General features: G+C 41.5%; 1 protein-coding gene and 1 pseudogene across 6 annotated transcripts in view; both read right to left on the bottom strand.

Annotated features, from left to right (window-relative positions):
- The window catches only part of NAA35 (N-alpha-acetyltransferase 35, NatC auxiliary subunit), an 86,960-nt gene extending 76,777 nt beyond the window's left edge, over nucleotides 1-10,183 (bottom strand). Inside the window, exons 1-2 of one of the 5 annotated variants that reach the window (XM_023229564.2) lie at nucleotides 10,063-10,183; nucleotides 9,056-9,184 (exon numbers count right to left, since the gene is read on the bottom strand). In XM_023229564.2, coding sequence (XP_023085332.2) covers nucleotides 9,056-9,184; nucleotides 10,063-10,180 — 247 coding nt within the window. In that variant the 5' untranslated portion in view covers nucleotides 10,181-10,183. The other 4 variants (XM_023229565.3, XM_023229566.2, XM_023229567.2 and 1 more) reach the window with 4 other exon arrangements.
- A 151-nt stretch (nucleotides 10,184-10,334) lies between these two features.
- LOC111554162 lies at nucleotides 10,335-16,882 on the bottom strand (annotated as a pseudogene). The gene is made up of 3 exons (XR_003306673.2): nucleotides 16,224-16,882; nucleotides 15,654-15,935; nucleotides 10,335-10,559 (listed from the first exon to the last, which is right to left on the bottom strand). The product of XR_003306673.2 is annotated as a ribosomal L1 domain-containing protein 1 pseudogene (transcript).
- Between the last annotated feature and the right edge of the window lie 6,183 nt (nucleotides 16,883-23,065).

Here is a 23,065-nt window from a genome sequence, read left to right as displayed (position 1 = left end):
CCAGACTGCAACTAACCTTTAAGAAATGACCACCTGTCAAGTTTCTGGAGTATCAAAGAGGAATATCCAAAATTATCTGAAGATTCCTCCATTTTTCAACTACATATTTGGTGAGGCCAGATTTATGTCAGATACTTCAACCAAAACAACATGTGGCAACAGACTGAATTATAGAAGCAAATACGAGAATTCAGCTGCCCTCTGTTATGCCAGACATTAAAGTGATTTGCAAAAATGTCAAACTACTTTTCCATATTATTTTTTGTTTTGGAAAATACAATTATTTCTCAATAAAAAAATATATTATTTATGTTAACATGCAATGGGTTGTTTTTTTTGTTTTGAGATGGCGTCTCACTCTGTTGCCCCAGCTGGAGTGCAGTGGCGTGATCTCAGTTCACTGCAACCTCCATCTCCCGGGTTCAAGCAATTTTCCTGCATCAGCCTCCCGAGTAGCTGGTACTATAGGTGCACACTGCCACACCCGGCTAATATTTCTGTATTTCAGTAGAGGTGGGGTTTCACTGTGTTGGCGAGACTGGTCTTGAAGCTGACCTCCAGTAATCCACCCGCCTCGGCCTCCCAAAGTGCTAGGATTACAGGCGTGAGCCACCATGCCCAGCCCATCATCGTTTTTAAATGGGTATTTTTTAAATGCCTCAGTTTTAAATTCTAATAATCATCTATATATATAAAATACACACATAGACTGTAATTTTTAAAAGTATAATGGGGTCCTAAGACTGAAAAGTTTGGAAACTGCTATAATAATCTATCATGTATTTAGGGTAAATGTGGGTACCAAATAGCTTCATCAAACTTAAAAACACCCCACAGATCTAGAAGCAAGTCAATCACTCTTGGCCTTGGTTTCCTCATCTGTAAAATGAAAGGTTAGACCAGATGACTCGTAAGATTCCTCAGAACTTCAGTAATCAGGGGTGCAGTGGCTTACACCTGTAATTCCAGCACTTAGGGAGGCCAAGGGGGGTGGATCACCTGAGGTCAGGAGTTTGAGAACAGCCCCGCCAAAATGGTGAAACCCTGTCTCTACTAAAAATACAAAATGAGCCGGGTACGGTGGCACATGCTTATAATCCCAACTACTTGGGAGGCTGAGGCATGAGAATTGCCTGGACCTGGGAGGCGGAGGTTATAGTGAGCTGAGATTGCGCCACTGCTCTCCAGCCTGAGAAAAGGAGCAAAACTCCATCTCTAAAAAGAAGAACTTCAGTTCTTCAGATACGAGAGATCGTATCTCTCACTATTAAACTTTATAGACAGTAAACTTAAGAATTTACTCATGAAGCACAGTACAAGCACCCCCCTGCATGATCAATGACTGAACACAGAATCATGATCTTGTATAGCACTATAGAATTGAGTAAACTGGGCCTTATCCAACCAAGCAGCATTTCTCAAAAAATTTAATGAGAAGGATAATGTTTCAAATTATCATTAGCCATCAGAGCAATGACATCATCACACATCATTTAGCCTCTGAAAAACTCCACCATACACTAATAAGAGAGTAACAGTCAAAAAGGCAAGTACCTTTTTAGTATTACCACCAAACTGTTTCAACTCTGCATATCCTGCAAAACAGTCTTGGGGATCCTAGCAATTCTAGATGACACCAAACTACTAAAGTGAGGGTAATATGATAAACTGGTTTTTTTTAAAGTACTTCTACTTTTAAGTTAAAGCCTTAAGAAAGCTCAATAGTATACAGCTTACCCCACTCAGAGCAAAGGGAAAAATCTGATACGAGGAAAACTGGACTCAAGCCATAGATGTAATGATTCAAAATTAAAAACATCGCAGGAGAAAAGAAAAGTGCAATGAAAGATCTAGAAGATGAAGCTGAGGAAAAAGACATTAAAAAATAGGGAAAAAAGGGGTCGTGGCTCACACCTGTAATTCCAGTACTTTGGGAGGCCGAGGTGGGTGGATCACAAGGTCAAGAGTTTGAGACCAGCCTAGCCAACACTGAAACCCCGTCTCTACCAAAAATACAAAAATCAGCCAGGTATGGTGGTGGGCGCCTGTAGTCCTAGCTACTCGGGAGGCCAAGGCAGGAGAATTGCTTGAACCCGGGAGGTGGAGGTTACAGTGAGCCGAGATTATGCCATTGCACTCCAGCCTGGGCAACAAGAGTGAAACTTTGTCTCAAAAAAAAAAAAAAAAAGAAAAATAGGGAAGAAAGGTTAAGAAAAAAATAGACAGAACAAGTTTAGGAGAGATTCAATATCCAAATAAAAGACATTCCATAAGGAGAGTATAAGCAAAACAAATACAATAATTCAAGGATGCTTCCTAGAACTGAAGCATCCAAGTGAAAAGGCTCCAGACCACTATGAAAGTTCTGGACAAGAATGACAAACAGAAGATCCTAAAAACTTATGTATGAAAGGTATCAAGGCCAGGCATGGTGGCTACCACCTGTAATCCCAGCACTTTGGGAGGTTGAGGTGGGTGGATCACCTGACGTCATGAGTTCAAGAGCTGGCTGGCCAACAGGGCGAAATCCTGTCCCTACTGAAAATACAAAAATTAGCTGAGCATGTGGCAGGCGCCTGTAATTCCAGCTACTCGGGAGGCTGAGGCAGGAGAATCGCCTGAACCCGGGAGATGGAGGTTGCAGTGAGCTGAGATCGTGCCATTGCACTCCAGCCTGGGCAGCAAGAGCGAAACTCCATCTCAAAAAAAAAAAAAAAAAAAAGAATAAAGGTATCGACATGTAACTTTCACATGTATCATAATGTCATCAGATTTCTTAATAGCAAAAGATCAATGGACAACGCCTTCAAAATTCTCAAAGGCACCCAGACATAATATCAGTCAAGTGGGAGGACAAAATCAAGACATTTTCAGATATTAAGAGCCTCAAAACATTTTATCTCCCATGCACTTTACTCAAGAAGATAATAATGATGTCCAGTTAAAACAAGAAAGAAAAGACACCTCAGGCTGATGAAGAAAGGAAGATCTCAGAATGAAGTTACATACTAGGTACAAAAGGCAATAAGCCTAGATTGCAGTTAAGAGGATCAAAAAGAAAGTTCTGTAAGGAGGTGACATCAATAGGCTATCCAATGAGTCTGTATGTCTTATGGAGATTTAGACAACTGGTAAAGAGTCTGAAGTAGAATTAATGATAAGTACACCAATTTTTGGGTAAAAATTTTTGTGTAAAACAGGAGTAGTATGCAGGAAAGAAAAAGTAGTAATAGTTTTACTGCTTGGCTCAGCTATGAATAATATTTGCATATCCACAGTGTAGCTACCTATAACTATAGGGGGTTAAGTCCACAGATACAGGGAATCAAGGGAATCAAAAAGTAGTATAAAAGCATGCTGCCCAAAACCAGCAAGATAAATATTGAAAGAATCAGCTAAAAGGTGGAACATGGTATCTTCTAGGGACTCCTTTTTTATTAACTAAAGCTCCTAAGATGAAGCAAGATACACTACAGGTAATGAAGGGAAAATCTGGTAAGAGCATTTAACCCTGTGTAAGAGCCCTCAAACTGCATCAAAGGGCCCACTCACACTGCCTGCTCTATGTCAACGCTAGTTGCTAAGGATGTTAAGTCCAGTATCCATATGTTCCTTTCCTGAAGAATTCAGGGTTTGAGATGTTAAGTGACAGCTGAACCTTCTTGAAAGTAATCTAAGTGCAGTGAACTTGATATCTAAATGCAGTGAAGTTGCAGCATTATGGATATTTTGAAGAGGGTAATTATTTGTTTGTGGGGGCTGCCCTGTGTGTTGAATTGAATGAACAGCATACCTGGCATGTACTTGTTAGATGCCAGTAGCACCACCTCATATACACTGTGACAATCAAAAATGTCTCAAGACATTAAAGTCCCCTGAGATGAAAAATCACCCCCAGTTGAGAACCACTAATCTAAAGTGATCCAAAAATGCCAGTGCTGGCCATCTTGCCCATGCCCCACCTCTGATAACATTCTGGATGGCACAGAACAAGGAAAACAATTTTACAGGTTGCCTAGATCTTTTGCCAGGACAATTTCCACCCATCCATCCTTTTCCTCTTAGAATCAAGTGCTAACAAACAGTAAATTCCTAGAACAATGACTCTCACCCCACATATATGGGAGTGTGGGGAGCAAAAAAGATGTCACTGAAAGTTTCACAAAGAATTTGTATTTTTTCCGTAATGTTTAAAAGCGATGTAATCAGTTCAATGATAATCTTAAAAAAAAAATCACAGAATATTCCAGATCACCTCGATAATAACATTATAATCAAGTATCAACATAATTTCAGTGTCCACGCTTATGGTTCATGATCATGCTGGTTACAGGCAATTCCCCAAAATGACAGCATTTTATGCACTGTAGTGGTTCTCAAACTTCTCTAGTCCCAGACCCAAATATTCTCCAGTATGAAGAAACAAGGCCTTACAATATTCATTCATTCTTCAAACAAATATATGTATTGAGCACCTACAAATGTTCTTGGTGAGAGAAGACAAAAAAGAAAGGAAGAGCAACAAGAAGCTTAAGCATCCCAGGTTTTACAAGAGGCAAGAGAAAGTGTAAAAGGAATTTTCCTAAAGTACTAAACAAGAACTGCAGAAGATGAATGGATACGGAAGGCCTTAACCAATGGTGCTGGTAATAAAAACTGACTACAGAGGAATGAACAAAGCCAGGAATGCCAATCTTGTGGCTTCCGTGGGCCACACTGAAAGAATAATTGTCTTAGGCCACACATAAAATACACTAACGATAGGTGATGAGCTTTAAAAAAAAAAAAAAAAAAAATTGCAAAAAAAAATCTCATAACGTTTTAAGAACGTTTACAAATTTGTGTTGGGCCACATTCAAAGTCATCCTGGGCCACATGCAGCCCTTGAGCAGTCGGTTGGACAAGCTTAAACTAAGCCATCAAAGAGAGAAAATGGAAGGAGAGATTGGGCCCATATCCTCCTAGATTAAAACATAAAAAGAATGGAAGTCAGCATGGCAGATTTTGAATTACTTCTGGACTCCAGATACCACTGGCGCCATCATCCTAGGAGAGAATGTTGCTTTCCATAGTGTGGGAGAAGGGAATCTGGTGGGCAGCAGCAGGAGTTTATGTCATATGATCATTTATGTTTAAGTGAAATTTCCAAGTTGTGGGTTTATAATTGAGAAAGCATCTAAATATGAAAACCCAAATGGAATAGGTAGAAAAATGAGATAGTTTAAATTAGGCAAGGTTTCCTAGAGAAGGAAAGCCTAGAAGCTGGGCACAGTGGTTCACACTTATAATCCCCACACTTTGGGAAGCTGAGGCGAGAGGATCCCTTAAGGCCAGGAGTTTGAGACCCGCCTACGTAACATAATGTCTCTACAAAAAAACAAAATAAGCCAGGCATAGAACGTGCCTATAGTCTCAGCTACTCAGAAGGCTGAGATGAGAGGACTGCTTGAACCCAGCCTATAGTCAAGGCTATAGTGAGGAATGATCATGGCATTCTATGCACTTCAGGCTGGGTGACAGAGCAAAACCCTAACTCTAAAAAGAAAAAAAAAATTTAATTTATATATATATGTTTTTTAAAAAGCCTAGAAGTGTTACTTAAAATAATCACATATTTCCTATCAGGCAAAACAACAGTAATGACTAAATTACAAATAATTTAGAAAAGAAAAAAATAAGAGCCTCAAGAGTAGTTATAGGGAATGTGTGCCACCCGCCTAGTAGGAAATAAATCATAAAAGGTAAAAGTTTGTATTTGATTCAGGACTTTAAAGAGCCACTAAAAGAATAAGCACAAATGTGCATTAAAAACAACTTTGTCATCAGTATGCAGACTATTTTGTGGTACTAAAAAAATCACCAGAGTCTAGCCAAATGCCATTACATTGTCACCAAAGGGGAGAGATCACTGCAAGTTAAAAGAAAGAATGTAATCATATCTGTTTTAAATTTAGTTTTTAGAAAGTCACTAGAACAGAAGCCTAAACCATAATCAAGACTACGAATCTGATTATTCCAAGAAGGGAAAATAAATACCACAGGCTCAAGAACTGCCAACAGTCTTTAGTTCTAAATCTATATATGAAGATTAATTCTACATCAATTTTTTTTAGTTCCAAGAAGGATACCTCACATTTGTGCCACTCGACACAGTGCAAGAGCTAATTATGGAAGAGTTAATAGGATGGTATGATGTTGTCCACAAAATGGCATGCCACCCCCTCTCTATCCACAGTGAAGCATGGATTAAACTTTATCTCCCACTCAAGGTTCCTTCACAAAGAAATAAGGCTAATTAATGATATAACTCAAAGGCAAGCCAAAACATCTCTCCCACCAGTATTCTAAACTGCTTTCTTGGGTTCAATTCTTCTTACAATCAAAAACAAGTAGAGAATATATATATGAAAGCAAGCGGCAAGACTAAAATTAAGAGGACCTCTATAGTTGCATTTCATTGAGACTAAATTCTGCAGACCTGTGGTTTTCAAACTGTGGTATGCAACAACCCTGGTGAACATCATGTCCCACGGGATTCAAAGACACAGGATAAAAATTTGCACAGCTGCCTAATAGCAAATTAATGTGATGATGTAGGAAGCAAAAGACCGTTAACACAAATGAAATGTAAGTGTTCACCTCAAACAACAAACATGTCGTAAAATGCAAACTTTTCCATGAATTTCTAAGATAAAACAGGATATTATAAAGATATCTTGTATCTACGAATTAAGATACTTTGAACTCTACCCATAAGATCTGAGAAGGAGAGGTTGAGAAGCAGTGTACATGCTCACTCTCCTCTGCAGTCACCACAAGTTTAAGGACCACATCATCTCTCATGTTTCTTTCACCTCTCTAGCAACATGAACTTATTCATTCTCATGTTACCCTTCTCCATTCTGTCAAGGCCTAGTCCAAGGCCTTAACGCCCTAATCTGGGCTGAGTGCAAAACCTTGTCTAAGGTTATAGATTCTTTTCATCCTAATCCATCATAAATTATGCTAGTAGAGAAACTTCTTTATATGCTTTCAACTCTAAAGTAAATACTCTGAGTAACAACAGTTACCATCATTGAATGCTACTACAGATCCAGTACTTTATATCCACTGTCTCATTTAATCCCCAAAATTCTCTAAAGAAGAAGTTCTGTTTTCCAGAGTAGAAAACTAAGATTCAGATTAATTAAACTCCAAGGAAACTAAACTAGTAAGAGACAGAGTTAGGACTCCAGCCCACATCTGACTATAAAGCTTACTACATTACTTACTGAGAAACTACTCCGTCCAAGCCACTGTACTGATCAAGGGGAATAAACTTTCAATCTTATGCTCAAATCCATTAAAAAACTCCTACTGTCTATAAAACTAGCTCAAACTAAAAAAACAAAAACAAACAGAAAATATCAATGGCACTAAAGACCCTCTATAATTCCCAGCACTGAAAACTGTTTTGTGGCCAAGCAAAATTACTTTTTGTTCCCCTAACATAAAATCCTCACCGAACTCTGACTCATATAGTTCATCTCAGTGTAAAATAACTCTGTCACCTCCCCTCATAAAAACTCTCTCTCCTTAAGGCCCAACCCAAGCCATATATCCTTCAAAAACCTTCCCTATTTAGGTTAATAATTACAGCCCCCTAATAGAGATTACTTAAAATCAGTGCAAGATGACAGATATAATCCACTTAATAGTCTAAGATCTCTGAGCACAAAAACTACACTGTAACTTGACACTGCTTTGTCTCTTCCTTAGATAGACATATATGGGCAGTCACCCAACCCCCAGTCTTACGTCCTTTCCACTGTCTCACTGAGGCTATAAAAAGTGATCTCAAAACAAAGGATGGCACATGATTTACCATTTTGCTTATACACAGCTGGCTCCCTCTCCACCTGCAGCTGCCCCAAGTCTTTACTCCTCCTCTTCAGAGCACTATTCAAACACACCCCAACTATCATCAAAAGACCTAAGCTGCTTGAGACAATACGAGCCATCAGGTGTGAATTCCTTCATCGGTCCTCCTCTGTCACTCAGAAACATACTTTTATCTTCATCCTAACTTCAGTCCTTCCTGTCTCAGTGTATCCCTATGCTTTTCCCTAATTTCTCTACCATCTCCTTGATCTCATCCTCTTTAACATTCAAGCTCTCACTCCAGTATTTGTTCCTTTCTCTTCAGTCTCTCCCTAGACTCTTTCCCCTCAACCAACAAGCATGTTCATTTCCCCATTTATTCCTGTTTATTGAATTTACTATGTGCCAGGAACTGTTCTGTGTACTAGGGTTACAGAGCTTATATTCCAGTGAGTGAGACTGAAAATAAACAAGAAAAAATTATGGCTTCTGAAAAAGATAAGCTGTATGAAGAAAATAAAAAGTGATTCAACTAAGGTGGAATTGCAGAAGAGAGAATGAGGGGTTGTTCTGAGGTCCTCACCAGGGAGGTAACACTTAAGAAGAACTGTGTGAAAGTGAGGGGCAAAGCAATTTAAAAGAGAGAAAACAAAAAATGCAAACACCTGGGAGAACCACTTTGGTGTGCATTACGAAGAGATAAAAAAGACCTGTGACTGCAATGTAATAAGTCTGGCAGGGGCAGTGGCACATAAATGAAACCTGAGTGGTAGACAGGGACCAGATTTTATAGACCCATAGGGAAGGAGTTTGGATTTTATTCTACCTGCAACAGGAAGCCACTGGATGATCTTAAGCAAGGAATGATGTGATTTGATCATTCTGAAACCTCAAACACACAAAAATACCACCATCTTTTAGATTAACAAAGTGTTTTCCACAGTTAGAAATTACTGCTCTAACCTGTTAAAGAAAAATTCAATTTTAAAAAAATTTCTTAACATCTCTATTTAATGCTATATCAAATATATGCTTGCTTTAAAGTTAAAATTAGACGATACAGAGTAAGTGTGGCTAACAAACTCAACAAACCACACTCACCTGTTGATTTCATCAAATGAGGTAAGTTTAGAAAGCACAATAGTCATTCTACCCCTCTCAGATGTTGCACTTCTAATCCAAAAATCAGACTCACCTCGACAAGCTTCTTCAAAATCTTGGGTAATGTCCACCCAGTTTGTATTGCTTTTTTCCATTTTTTCTGGCATACTGAGCTCCCATCCTGAATCATCATCATCTACAGAAGCTTTCATAACCATTATGCCTGTAAAATTAATACTGATGTAAGAGAGAGGATGTAGCTTTCAGGGCAAGAGTATTTGCAGAAATGTGTGTTTAAGTATGGGATGAAGTCTTACTAAACTCTTTAAAGCAGAACTCTTCTAAGGACAGTACTGCAAAGAATAATCTTAATGCAACCAAATCTCACGTCAATTAACAATCCTGCTGCTTATTTACTATTAGCCCACCACCTACCCGGGCCCATAAATACTTTGCCCTCCTACCGTTTAAGAAGAAAAATTACAAACCATCTCACCACTGGCCCGAAAAGAACAACTCCAGAGCTTCCAACTTTCAATAATAGCCACAAATGACCAAAGCACTATTCAGGGTCCCCACTCGCAGCCCAGGACCCCATGCGGCAATTACCGAAGTCAATCAAGGCAGCGCTTCACCTGGCCAGAGCTCGCCGGGACCTTTCCCGGGCCAGGGCCGGCCCGGACCCAGGCAGAACCTCGCCGGGAGGAATGAGGAGCCAGCAGGCACCGCAGGGTCCCACCGGCCGGGCTTAGGGCCGCGGCACACCTGAGGCGGGCACCCGCTTCCCTTCCGCCCCGCCCGGGTCAGCCCGGCCCAGCCCCGGTCCCACTGGACGCGTAAGCAAGCACAGAGCTGTCGCCGCGCAGGAGGGCAGGCACGTCCGGCGCCGGATCGTCGCCTCGGCAACACCGGGCAAGGCCCGGGCCTCGGCCGACAGCGGGCACTGGAGAGCCCGCGGCTCCTACCTGACGCGCAGCGGGAGGGCCGGGGCAGCAGGGTGACCTGGGGTCCCGAGGGCCCGCCACACGCGCGGGGGGCTGCGGCTCTTGGACACACGAGCGAGAGGGTTTCAATGGCTACGCAGGGGCGGTCCCTACCTACTTCTCCCGTGGTCACCCGCGCCGCCACGCACTGTCCGGACCACGGAAATAACGACACCGACTCTGCCGCCGCCACCTCCTCCCCTCTCAGCCCAGCCCGACCGACGGCGTGCACGCATGCGTACGCCAGGGGCGCGCGACCCCGCCCCCTCTCCCTTACTCCCGGGACTTCGCGCTCCCCAGCCACACCCCCTCCCTCGCCACCGCCTCCGTTCGGCCGACGGCGGCCGCTTTCTCTTCTCGCGAGATTAGAGACGATGGCGAGACCGGAAGTTATCTTCTTTTTCCACCCTCTGTGGGCGCCCTGGGTAGTGGGCGGTTCCGGGAAAGAGGCGGAGCGCGGAGCCCCAGAGCCCGGCCCGTCTGCGCTGCCCTCTGGGAATTTCTTAGAATGGTGACGCGATGGCGGGAGGAAACCGTGGAGGTTTGCGTAGACCTTTGTGGTTGCGAGCACCAACGAGCAGCCAAGCTCCGAGAGCAGTAACGTGCTACTGCTGCCTGACAACGGATTTATGCTTCCTATACAGCGCCTGGGAGTTTCGTGAGGGAACATAGAATCAAAATATCTGCAAAGTCAAGCCAGACATTTAAGATTCTTAAATATTTCAGATTTTTTAAAATTTATTAATAAAATGATCAGTTTTTAAATGGGGTTGCATAAATAGACGGGCACAAGTAAGAAGCACATCTTTATCACCACCTATTCTTTAGGATGGCCCAAAATTAAAAGATAATACCAAATGTTGGCAAGGATGCAGAGCAACTGGACCTCTGATATGTTGGTGGTGGTAATGCAAAATGGTACAACCACTTTGGAAAACTTACAATCTTTTCTTGTAATCTTACAGTTTATCATATCCAGTAATTTCCTATGAATTTACCTAGGTACAAAAGCATATATTCATACAGAGGCTTGTACGTTAATGTTTATATCAGCTTCGTTTTGCTTCGTTTTTGTTTGAGACAGAATATCACTCTTGTCGCCCATGCTAGAGTGCAGTGACCTGATCTCGGCCCATTGCAACCTCCACCTTTCAGGTTCAAGCAATTCTCCTGCCTCAGCCTCCTGAGTATCTGGGATTACAGACACCTGCCACCAGGCCAGGCTGTTTTCTGTATTTTTAGTAGACACGGGGTTTCACCATGTTGGTCAGGATGGTCTCAAATTCCAGACCTCATGATCCGCCCACCTTGGCCTCCCAAAGTGCTGGGATTACAGGTGTGAGCCACTGTGCCTGGCCCAACTTTGTTTTTAATAATCAAAAACTGCAAACAACCCAAATGTCCATCAACTGTTGAATAAAAACAACTTGTGGCATATCCATACAATGTAATGAATGTAATTATCAATAAACAGGGATCAACTACTTGATGTACAACATGAATGAATTTCAAAACTATATTGAGTAAAAGAAATCAGGCTGAGCATGGTGGCTCATGCGTATAATCCCAACACTTTGGGAGGCCGGCAGGTGGAGAGGTCGGGTTAGAGACTAGCCTGACCAACCTGGTGAAATCCTGTCTCTACTAAAAATACCAAAAAATTAGCCGGGCATGGTGGTGTGCGCCTGTAATCCCAGCTATTTGGGAAGCTGAGGCAGGGGAATCACTTGAACTCAGGAGGCAGAGGTTGCTGTGAGCCGAGATAGTGCCATTGCACTCCAACCTGGGTGACAGAGTAAGACTCTCTCTCAAAAAAAAAAAAAAAAGAAAAGAAGAAGGAAGAAGCAGAAGAAGAAAAAGAAGAAGGAAGGAAGGAAAGGATGGAAGGAAGGAAGGAAGGAAGGAAGGAAGGAAGGAAGGAAGGAAGGAAGGAATCAAATGTGAGACCCCAAGCTCTTAAAAGACATCTATAGTGACAGAAAACATATTAGCAGCTGCTCAGGGATCAAGAAGAGACTAACTTGGATAGAGCTTGATTTGAGGTAATGTAAATATTCTGTCTTTGATTAAGGTAGTGCTTGTGTGGGTGAATACATTTGTAAAATTTCATTGAAGTATATACTTACAATGTGTACATTTTATTGTTTGTAAATCGAACTTCACAAAAGTTGGTTTAAAAAAATTAAAAATGGCCAGGCACAGTGGCTCATGCCTGTAATCCCAGCCCTTGGGAGGCTGAGACAGGCGGATCACATGAGGTCAGGAGTTCCAGACTAGACTGGTCAACATGGTGAAACCCCATCTCTACTAAAAACACAAAAATTACCTGAGCGTGGCGGCATGCACCTGTACTCCCAGCTACTCAGGAGGCTGAGTCAGGAGAATTGCTTGAACCTGGGAGGCATAGGTTGCAGTGAGCCGAAATCTTGCCACGGCACTCCAACCTGGGCAACAGCAAGACTCTGCCTCAAAAAATTAAAAAAATTAAAAATGCCTATCTCTCTTACAGAATAATTTCCCAAGGGCAGAAGTTTTGCCTGTTTTGATCTAAGCGTGTCTCCAGCACTTAGGGCAGTGGTTGGCCTATAGTAGGTACTCACTAAATACATTTGAGGATGAGAATGTAGAAAAGAGTTACAATAAAGTAGAAACATACGTGCTAGTTTTCCAAAACTGTTTAATGATCTTTGCAGGACCATGAGATACCTGGAAAAGGATGAGTTGACCGCATCTGAGTTGTTCAGGATCATGTATGGGTTGTGACAAAAACTGATAGAGGAAAGAACACTCTTTTTTTGTAAATAAGACTGCTTCAGCACTTACATATATTTCAAATATACATATATATCTGAAACACAAATATACACACACATATATTTTTTAAATACACAAATATATACACATATATATTTCAAATACACATTTATAACCAGAACAGGGCAGCCAAGTGAAACCATTTTAATTTATTTACTAAAACTGTAATTTATTTGATATCCATATTTGATTTCTGCTAACCTCTCTGATTTAAAAACCATTTTCCCTGAGAAATGTTTAACTTCTGATGACATCCAATGTTCTTCCTAATGTTGAAAAAGCAATGGGCAGTTTAGACATAGACTATGTGATGAATGGATGCAAAGGAACTGATTGACAAATAATGATCTACCCAAACAACATACAGAGTAGATGGCCATTTTTGGAGAGATGGAAGTTAATTCCAACAAGTCTAAATCTTGTTGCTAGCAGATAAAATCCTAACTATTCCATGATTAAACACTTGTGTTGAGATGAAATTCAGCTTAATGTCATCGTATTGTACTGACACAGGAACCCAGTGTTACATGAGTTTGATAAGAGCAGAGCTGCAAGTCAAAGTGGAGTTTTACATCAGTTTTACCATTAAATAAATTAAGGAGGACCTAAAGGCTGCAGGCAGCTCAGAGAAATATCTTCAGAAAAGGAAACAGAGTTAACATATCCTACTGTATCATGGGGCAGAAAGAAACATGGCACTGTTTTTGTGAGTTTTTAAATATGGATAATATCAAAATATCAGTTTAGTTCGTCCTACTATATTTATTTACTTATTTATTTATTTTTGAGACAGAGTCTCCCTCTGTCACCCAGGCTGGAGTTCAGTGGCACAATCTCAGCTCACTGCAGGCTTGACCCTGGGCTCAAGTGATCCTCCCACCTCAGCCTTCAAAGTACCTAGGACTACAGGTGCATGCCACCACTCCTTGCTAATTTTTTGCATTTTTGGTAGAGATGGGGTTTTGCCATGTTGCCCAGGCTAGTCTCAAACTCCTGAGCTCAGGCAATCCACCCGTCTCAGCCTCCCAAAGTGCTGGGATTACAGGCATGAGCCACCATGTCCGGCCTATGTTCTCCTTCTTAAAAGTCTGACATTTAACGTATCTTAAGAATACACACTAAGCCTGGTGTGGTGGCATGTGCCAACAGTCCCAGACACCCAGAAGGCTGAGACAGGAGGAGCACTTGACTCCAGGAGTTTGGGGCCAGCCCAGGCAACTGATGAGACCCCCTGTCTCTTGAAAAAATAATATATAGTCATTCAATAAAATTACTAAAAAGTTAAACTGCTGTACTAGGGGAAAATATGTAATCATCCTCCGTATAATGTTTATAATATATCAACATTTTAAATACATTGTTATATTTTCCCACAGTATTTTTAAAACTAAGATACTAGTGTCGCAGTTTCACCAACAACCTTAATGTAGCAGGTTCTCATTGTCTGAACTAGTACCTCGGGGACTTTGTCCTATATCCAAGAAAAGTAAGGAGCTTGGACACAAAGCTGCGTTGGAGTGAAAGTTTAAGAAGTCAAAGAAGAAAGCTCTCTGCAGCAGAGAGGGGAGTCCAAGTGGATTGCTGGGTTATAGCTGAATTCAAAAGTTTTATAAGAAACTCCTTTTGGTTGGGTGCGGTGGCTCAAGCCTGTAATCCCAGCACTTTGGGAGGCTGAGGCGGGCAGATCACGAAGTCAAGAGATTGAGACCGTCCTGGCTAACAAAGTGAAACCCCGTCTCTACTAAAAAATACAAAAAAATTTAGCCGGACATCGTGGCCGGCACCTGTAGTCCCAGCTACTCAGGAAGCTGAGGCAGGAGAATGGCATGAACCCTGGAGGCGGAGCTTGCAGTGAGCCGAGATCGCGCCACTGCACTCCTGCTTGGACTGCAGAGCAAGACCCCGTCTCAGGGTAGGGGAGGTGGGGCGGGGGGGGCGCCGGGGCGGGGAAAGAAACTCCTCTCATCTCTGTAACAGTTTGAGTGACTTACCAGTAAAGCTATCTGTGTGACTCCCCTTATCTTACGCAGCTGTGGGTATGTCTCTAGACAAGCACAAAGCACTGCTTCTCATGTTTGTATAACTGTGGGTAAGACCCCCTCCTTCCTGTGCAAGCTCCCAACGTGTATATGCTTGAAAACGGGAGGAAACTTTTTCCTGGGAGCTTGCTATTTATGCAGAGGACAAAGGGCTTCTGTGCTGGACCCTATCTGCTTATCTGTCTGCAGGTGCAGCCTGAGTTGTTTTTCCTAGGGTTGTTTTATTTTTGCCTGTTGCTATGACTTTTCAGGCAGGCCGCTTCTGCAGTCTGAATTTTCCCCAAATGGGTCTTCCTTTCCTTCTCCTTCATTAGTACTATTAATTACTACTAATTGCCACTGTTCACTAGTCTTATTGTTTAATAACATTTATGTAACAGAGAATGCAGAATATATAATTTCAAATAAACGTCTATTAAAATAATACATCATATGTCAGAATCACCTATAGAGGCTTTAAGAAATCTTCTTTTTTTTTTTTTTTTCCTGAAACGGAGTCTTGCTCTGTGGCCCAGGCTGGAGTGCAGTGGCGCCATCTCGGCTCACTGCAAGCTCAGGCCTCCCAGGTTCCCCTGCCTCAGCCTCCAGAGTAGCTGGGACTACAGGCGCCCGCCACCACGCCCGGCTAATTTTTTTTGTATTTTTAGTAGAGACGGGGTTTCACCGTGTTAGCCAGGATGGTCTCCATCTCCTGACCTTGTGATCCGCCCGCCTCCGCCTCCCAAAGTGCTGGGATTACAGGCGTGAGCCACCGCGCCCGGCCAAATCTTGAAGTCCGAGCCTCTCACCCTTGGAGAAGGCTGCAAAGCGGTTAGGACCCCAGTAGTTCTAAAAAGCTCTTCACGTAGTTCTTTACTTTGGGTTTTGGGGGTTGTTTGGGGGGGCTATGGGAAGCTTTTGTCACAGATTTACGAAGGGTAGCAAAAAAATTGGCCCTTGGCTTTTTTGTACCTGTCTCCGACTTTTTCCCCCAGCCAAGGATTTATTTTCCTTCACTGACTCATTGACTTCTGGCTTCTTCCCTGGGCCTTTCCACGGAGTCTCAGACTCTGCAGCCTTTGGGGTATCAGAAGCTGGCAATGCCTTTCTCTTCCTCCCACCAGGTGTGTGGGGATCAGGACTCTTTTCTGGAGACTTCCTTCTATAGCACGTTTTTTTTCTTGTTTTGTTTTGCTTTTGTTTTTGTTTTTGTTTTTGAGACGGAGGCCTGCTCTTGTTGCCCAGGCTGGAGTGCAATGGCGCCATCTCCACTCACCACAACCTCTGCCTCCCCCCGGGTTCTAGCAATTCTCCTGCCTCAGCCTCCCGAGTAGCTGGGATTACAGGCATGCGCCACTACACCCGGCTAATTTTGTATTTTCAGTAGAGATGGGGTTTCTCCATGTTGGTCAGGCTGATCTCAAACTCCCGACCTCAGGTAATCCACCCACCTCGGCCTATAGCACGTTTTTCAATCTGTGTATTTTCATTAGCTGGAGTTTTTCCTATGGTTACCGGTTGTAAAATTTCATCTTTTGATTTATTTGTCACTTTATGTCGGGCTTTTTGTCTGCCGCATTTTTTATTCTCATGCTCTGGAGTCTGTTCTTTGATTATGGTTTCTTCACTGCAGTGCCACCATTTTTAGGTGCCACCTCATCTTTACTTAGGACTGATGCAGGCTTCCGAGCCTGCTGCCTTATCTTTTTGTTTTTGTTCCTCTCCTTTTGTTTTTCAACATTTTTTTTCTCTTCGTTTTCTCCTCGCTGCTTGTTTCTACCTATTAAACATAAATTTTCTGGTGGCTTCATCCCAACTGTTGACAAACAAGGAGAAAATAGGAAGGGCAACCGATTTCTCAGTTTTCACAAACAGGAGTTTCACACTCTCCCACTTCTCTGGCAATTTTTCTGAAAGTCCTTTTGTGACAGCAACAATGTTTTCAATGATGTGCTCAATCTGCATCTCAGTGTGACCGATGTGTATAGCACTGCAAGAACCACTTTTAGAAATACTTAGACGGTTCCACTTATACATTCATTGATCTCTCTTGATAAAATTCCTAGACAGAAGGTTTACAGATACTGAAACTACTGGAACTTGCTTTTTTTTTTTTTTTTTTTGAGACAGAGTCAAACTTTTGGAATTTTGCCAAGCTGTTAAGTGATAAAAAATGTTCAGTATAGTTCTAATTTGCATTCTCTTAGTTCTAATTTGCATTCTCTTATCATGAGTGAGGTGGAGAATATATCTTTTTAATGACCATTTGCATCTTTTTCTATGATCAGTCCATGCCTGTCTCTAACCCATTTTTCTATAGGATCATTGATGATGATGATGATGATGATGATGATGATTTGGAGACAGAGTTTCGCTCTTGTAGTCCAGGCTGGAGTTCAGTTGTGCGATCTTGGTTCACTGCAACCTCCACCTCTCAGGTTCAAGGGAGTCTCCTGCCTCAGCCTCCCAAGTAGCTGGGATTACAGACACGCACCACCACGCCTGGCTACTTTTTTGTATTTTTAATAGAAATGGGGTTTGACCATGTTAGCCGAGCTGGTCTCGAACTCCTGACCTCAGGTGATCTGCCCACCTCGGCCTCCCAAAGTGCTGGGATTACAGGTGTGAGCCAGCATGCCTGGCCAATTATTTTCTTTTCTGTTTTTAAGAAGCTCTATATATTAACTCTTGATTGAAGCTGCAATTTTTGTAAGCCAGTGTGTCATTTGTCCTTTTTACTTTGTCTTTGAATTTGCTATGTGAAACTATTTTTGGTCAGTTTTGCCAAAAAAGACATCATTTACAACTAGGGGTATTACTGTGATCTCATAAAAAAATGATGCAAAAGAAGTGAGCTTCAAATGGCCTACTGAGCAACCCCAACATTTAGCGGTCAGGTAGAGGAAGAGGACCTAATAAAGGATTCAGAGTAAACAGCAGAAGAAAAACCAGAAGAGTGTGCTTCACTGAATCTGAGAGAGACATTAACTCCCAATTATTACCCTAATAACAATATACATACATAACATAATATTTAATATATATTTTCCTTTTAAAATTCTTTCTCAAATCACTTTTACATTAATAATTAATTTTCAAGCAGTTTCCTGGGGTCTATCAGTATGTGAATTTTTTTACTAAAAAAATTAACTACATTTGTAGATTTCTTACATTTCATCAATGAATTGTCTAATGCATAGATACTGAAACTCTCAAGTTTCTGTCAAAAGGAAAGTAAACATAAGACATATCAACCAATTGCATGTATGATATAAAATTAATAAACTTAGGCTGGGTGCGATTGGCTCATGCCTGTAAGCCCAGCACTTTGGAAGGCTGAGGCAGGGAGGATCTCTTGAGCCCAGGAGTTCGAGACCAGCCTGGGCAACATGGGAAAACACTGTCTCTACAAAAAGCAAGCAAGCAAACAAAAAAACTCCACAAAAATAATTGTCCAGGCATGGTGGCACATGCCTGTAGTCCCCGCTACTTGGGAGGCTGAGGCCAGAGGATCACCTGAGCACAGGAGGTCAAGGCTGCTGTGAGCTGAGATTGCACCACTGCACTCTAGCCTAGGCAACAGTGAAACCCTGTCTCAAAAATAAATAAATAAATAAAAATAAAAATAAATTTAAAAGTAGAAATAATAAATATTGAAAGGACTTATGAATTAGATAAACTTTAGGTCCTATTTAAAATAAACTGTAAACAATTGGAAGCCATTGAATAAATGTGAACACTAACCAGATATTTGATGTTATTAAGAAATTAAAATTGGCCAGGCACTGTGGCTTATGCCTGTAATCCCAGCACTTTGGGAGGCCGAGGTGGGTGGATCACAAGGTCAGGAGTTCAAGACCAGCCTGGCCAAGATGGTAAAACCCCATCTCTACTAAAAACACAAAAAAAATTAGCCAGGCGTGGTGGCAGGTGACTGTAATCCCAGCTACTCGGGAGGCTGAGGCAGCAGAATAGCTTGAACTTGGAGGGCAGAGGTTGCAGTGAGCCAAGATCATGCCACTGCACTCCAGGCTGGGCAACAGAGTGAGACTCTGTCTCTAAATAAATAAAAAATATATATAAAATAAATAAATAAATAAAATAAAATAAAAAAGAAATTAAAATTTTCAGGTGGGATAATGACATTGTAGTAACCTTTTTAAAAAATGTGTGTCTTTTGGAGAGCCATACTGAAATACTTATGAATGAAAATATATGATGCTTGATATTTGCCTCAAAATCATTCAGTGGGGCTGGGGATGAATGGTGAGAGGGAATAAGATTTGTTGATAATTGTGGAAGATGGTGATGAATATAAGAGTTCATTTTACTATTCTCTATACTTTTGTACATATTTAATGTTTTCATAATAAGAGTTTTCTGAACTGGGCACACCTATAATCCCAGCACTTTGGGAGGGTGAGGTAGGGGGATTGACTGAGACCAGGAATTCAAGACCAGACTGAGCAACATAGTGAGATCCTGTCTCTGCGAATTTTAAAAGTTAGCTGGGCATGGTGGTGTGGCCTATAGTCCCAGCTACTCAGGAGACTGAGGTGAGAGGATCCCTTGAGCCCAGGAATTCTAGGCAGCAGTGAGCTATGATCACACCCCAGCCTGGGCAACGAAGCAAGACCCTGTCTCAAAGAAAGAAAAAAGTTTTCTAAAAGAGAAAATAATAATCAAATTTCAGTTTCCATTGGCTTTATCTCACTGAAGGAGAAAATAATCATTACTCTGCTGTATTACCATTGTCCCAGCAATATGAGTAACATGAAACATTGCAACAGGTATGTTGCTGCAAAATAATACATGTTGGCGTGGAAAGTGCAAAGTAAATTGGGGAATTTAAAGTAATCTTGCCTTAAATGTTACATCAAACAGTTACTGTTCAGTGACTTAAATTCTCTTTTAGTGCTTGTTATAATTTTATTATATATAATATATATTTTTTTAACTTAATTCTCTTTTTCATAAGGTACTCCAACTCTCACCTGTTCTAGTGTCTCCTCCCTAGCCCTCACTAACCTCTCCTTGCCAGAGATTTTCTCTTCATACTTGCCAGTCGTCTGCAGACATTGAGGAGGGGCAGTCATAAGCCATATGGAATCAGGGAGATGTCAGGTCCTGGTGCTTCTTAAATACACTCTCTTGTTTCAACTTCACCCTACACTCTGCCTCTAGGGGTACCTGGCTCCATCAGTTCCTGAGTCTTCTGGGCAGTTCTGTGGTACAAAAGAGGTGGTTGCCCAGATTTCCCACCAATGGTTCATGAGTCACCCTTCCTGAATGGCTAAGTCATTGTCCCCCTCCATCTGTCTCATACTTCCAAAGGTTCGGTTTTTCTTCACCCATTCATTCTGTCCTTGTGTCTTTTATAGAGACTAATACCATTGCTCAGTTCTCCATATTTAACTGGCTAAGGATCTTGAGCAAGTGTCCTGAACATGATAAATCCCAGTGTCCTCATTTGTGAAACAGACTGTGTTGCTTAAAGTTCGAGAATCAGAGAAATTCATGAACCTATATAAAATTATATAATGTAATAATTTTCAATTTTCTGATATCTCAGTTATTCCGTTCCACTTGACCACATTATCTAGAGGCTATTTATCTTGGTACTGAAAGTTAAGTTCAAGTACTTTACTTTTGCCACATTCATGGCTGCTGATACCATTTTTAATTTTTTTATTTTTAAATTTAATTTTTTTTTTAGAGACAGGGTCTCACTCTGTCACCTGAGCTGGAGTACAGTGGCTATTCACAGGTATGGTCATAGCTCACTGCTGTCTTGAACTCCTGAGCTCAAGCCATCCTCCTGCCTCAGCTTCCGCAGTAGCTAGGACCATAGGCTCATGCTACCATGCCAAACTTGATCCCTTTTTTTTTTTTTTTTTTTTGAGACAGAGTCTCACTCTGTCACCCAGGCTGGATGGAGTGCAGTGGCACAATCTCGGCTCACTGCAAGCTCCGCCTCCCGGGTTCACACCATTCTCCTGCCTCAGCCTCCCTCTGAGTAGCTGCCTGTCACCACGCCCAGCTAATTTTCTTTTTTCTTTCTTTCTTTTTTTTTTTTTTTTGTATTTTTAGTAGAGACAGGGTTTCACCGTGTTAGCCAGGATGGTCTCGATCTCCTGACCTCATGATCCACCCGCCTCAGCTTCCCAAAGTGCTGGGATTACAGGCGTGAGCCACCACGCCCGGTCCCCCCCCCCTTTTTTTTTTTCTTGTGGAGATGGAGTTTCACTCTTGTTGCCCAGGCTGGGGTGCAATGGTGTGATCTCGGCTCACCGCAACCTCCACCTCCTGGGTTCAAGCGATTCTCCTGCCTCAGCCTCCCAAATAGCTGAAATTACAGACATGCGCTACCACGCCTGGCTAATTTTGTATTTTCAGTAGAGACAGGGTTTCTCCATGTTGGTCAGGCTGGTCTTGAACTCCCGACTTCAGGTTATCTGCCCGCCTCAGCCTCCCAAAGTGCTGGGATTACAAGCATGAGCCAGCGCACCCAGCCTGGTGCCATTGTTAAACATCTTTGAGGAGAAGACCTACTACCATCTCTTTGAAAATGCATTCCAGAGGATTCCTTGAGCCCAGGAGTTTGAGGTTACAGTGAGCTATGATTTTGCCATTGCACTCCAACCTGGGTTACACGGCAAGAGCAAGAAGGAAGGAAGGAAGGGAGGGAGAGACTGAGGGAGGGAGGGAGGGAAAGAGAAAGAAAGGAGGGAAGGAAGGAAGGGAGGGAGGGTGGGAGGGAGGAGGGATGAGAGGGGATGGGGGAGGGAGTGAGGGAGGAGGGAGGCAGGAAGAGACGGGGGAGGGAAAGAGAAAGAAAGGTGGGAATGGAGGGAGGGAGGAAAGAAGGAGAGAGAGAGGGAGAGAGGGGAGGGGAGGGGAGGGGAGAGGAGGAGAGGAGAAGGGAGAGAGAGAAAGAAAGAGACAAAAGAAAAAATGCGTTCTATTGATTGAGTTTATAAAACTATTAAGGCGCTCCTGCTTCAGAGTGTGTACTTTACAAGTACTCAGAGAAAAAATCATTTCAGGTTACCTGAAAAGCAGCCTTTCAGATACTTAAAGATTTATATTGTGTCTGATGATTGTCAGCCCTGAGATAAAATGTAAAATCACTTTTATTCTAAAATAAGTGGAAATAAAAGTATAAATGCTTGCATGAGACATAATCTTTTAAATTTCTCTCTTTATCCTTTAGACATGCTTTTTTAGAAGCTATAAAAATCATGTTTACCTTTTAGAAAGGAGATATGAAATGCCACCTTAATCTATGCAATCTCTATTCATCTTAAATCTCTGGAGAACTTTGTCAACGTTAAAAAAAGTGGAAATTTATGAAGATAATTTTGTTATTTATAGAATGGTATATTTCCATCCTTCTGTGCCAGTTATCCTTAAAATATATTTGAAAACAAATGAGATTTATATTCATTGGTATTATTAAGTGGGAATATATTATGTGAAATTAAGACTAAGAATATGACTCATTCAAAACTGGAAGGAGTAGCTATATAAGGATCCAAAATGAAACCTACTGTAACAATCTTTCCTATCAAAGGATTGCCAAAATAATTTGAAAATAATCCAGATAAAATATTTTGGGAAGTGGTAAGGGAGCAAAAATATCCTCTGTTACAAACTATGATTAATAACATTTCCGGCGCTTCTCAGCCTTTTCCTCCTTAGGGATGTTTGAGAAGTAGGATTGCAGCAGATATGCCAATACATGAAATTCAGAATTAACAGAAATTATAATGGCAGCACATGAGTGTTGGAATATCTGGAATTATACTAAAGAATTCCAAGAAACATCATAACTTCTAGATTCCACTAGAATCTAAGTTAATCAAGACATACCCTTCCATGCACATATTACAATGAAAACAGAGACCACTTAGAGACATCTGCCAAACATTTGCAGCGCAACCTTTCTGGAAATTAAAGGAGACTGGAGAAGACATTGAATGCCTATTTCTTAGGATTTTGGTCTGGAACTTTTACTTCTGTGTATTACTTTTGTTCTGCTGATGGCCAACTACATTTATGTTTCAAAAACTTTCTCCACAGCACAGACCTCAAAAAATGATTCCTCGAATCTTTACATGGTGCCAGACTTTCCTCCACATGAGAAAAATAGATGACAATATTACCTCTTTTACTCTGAAGTCCATAACTGCATTCCAAACTCTACTTATTTTTCCATTCTGATGCTTTTTTTATTGATCACTTATCTAACTCAACAAATATTTATTAAACCCCTTTTTTGCACCAAGA

Source organism: Piliocolobus tephrosceles, chromosome 14 (assembly GCF_002776525.5).
Source record: "Piliocolobus tephrosceles isolate RC106 chromosome 14, ASM277652v3, whole genome shotgun sequence".
Taxonomy (NCBI): domain Eukaryota; kingdom Metazoa; phylum Chordata; class Mammalia; order Primates; family Cercopithecidae; genus Piliocolobus; species Piliocolobus tephrosceles.
Note: the sequence above shows the minus strand (reverse complement) of the source record. Positions and strands in the feature narration are given on the sequence as shown.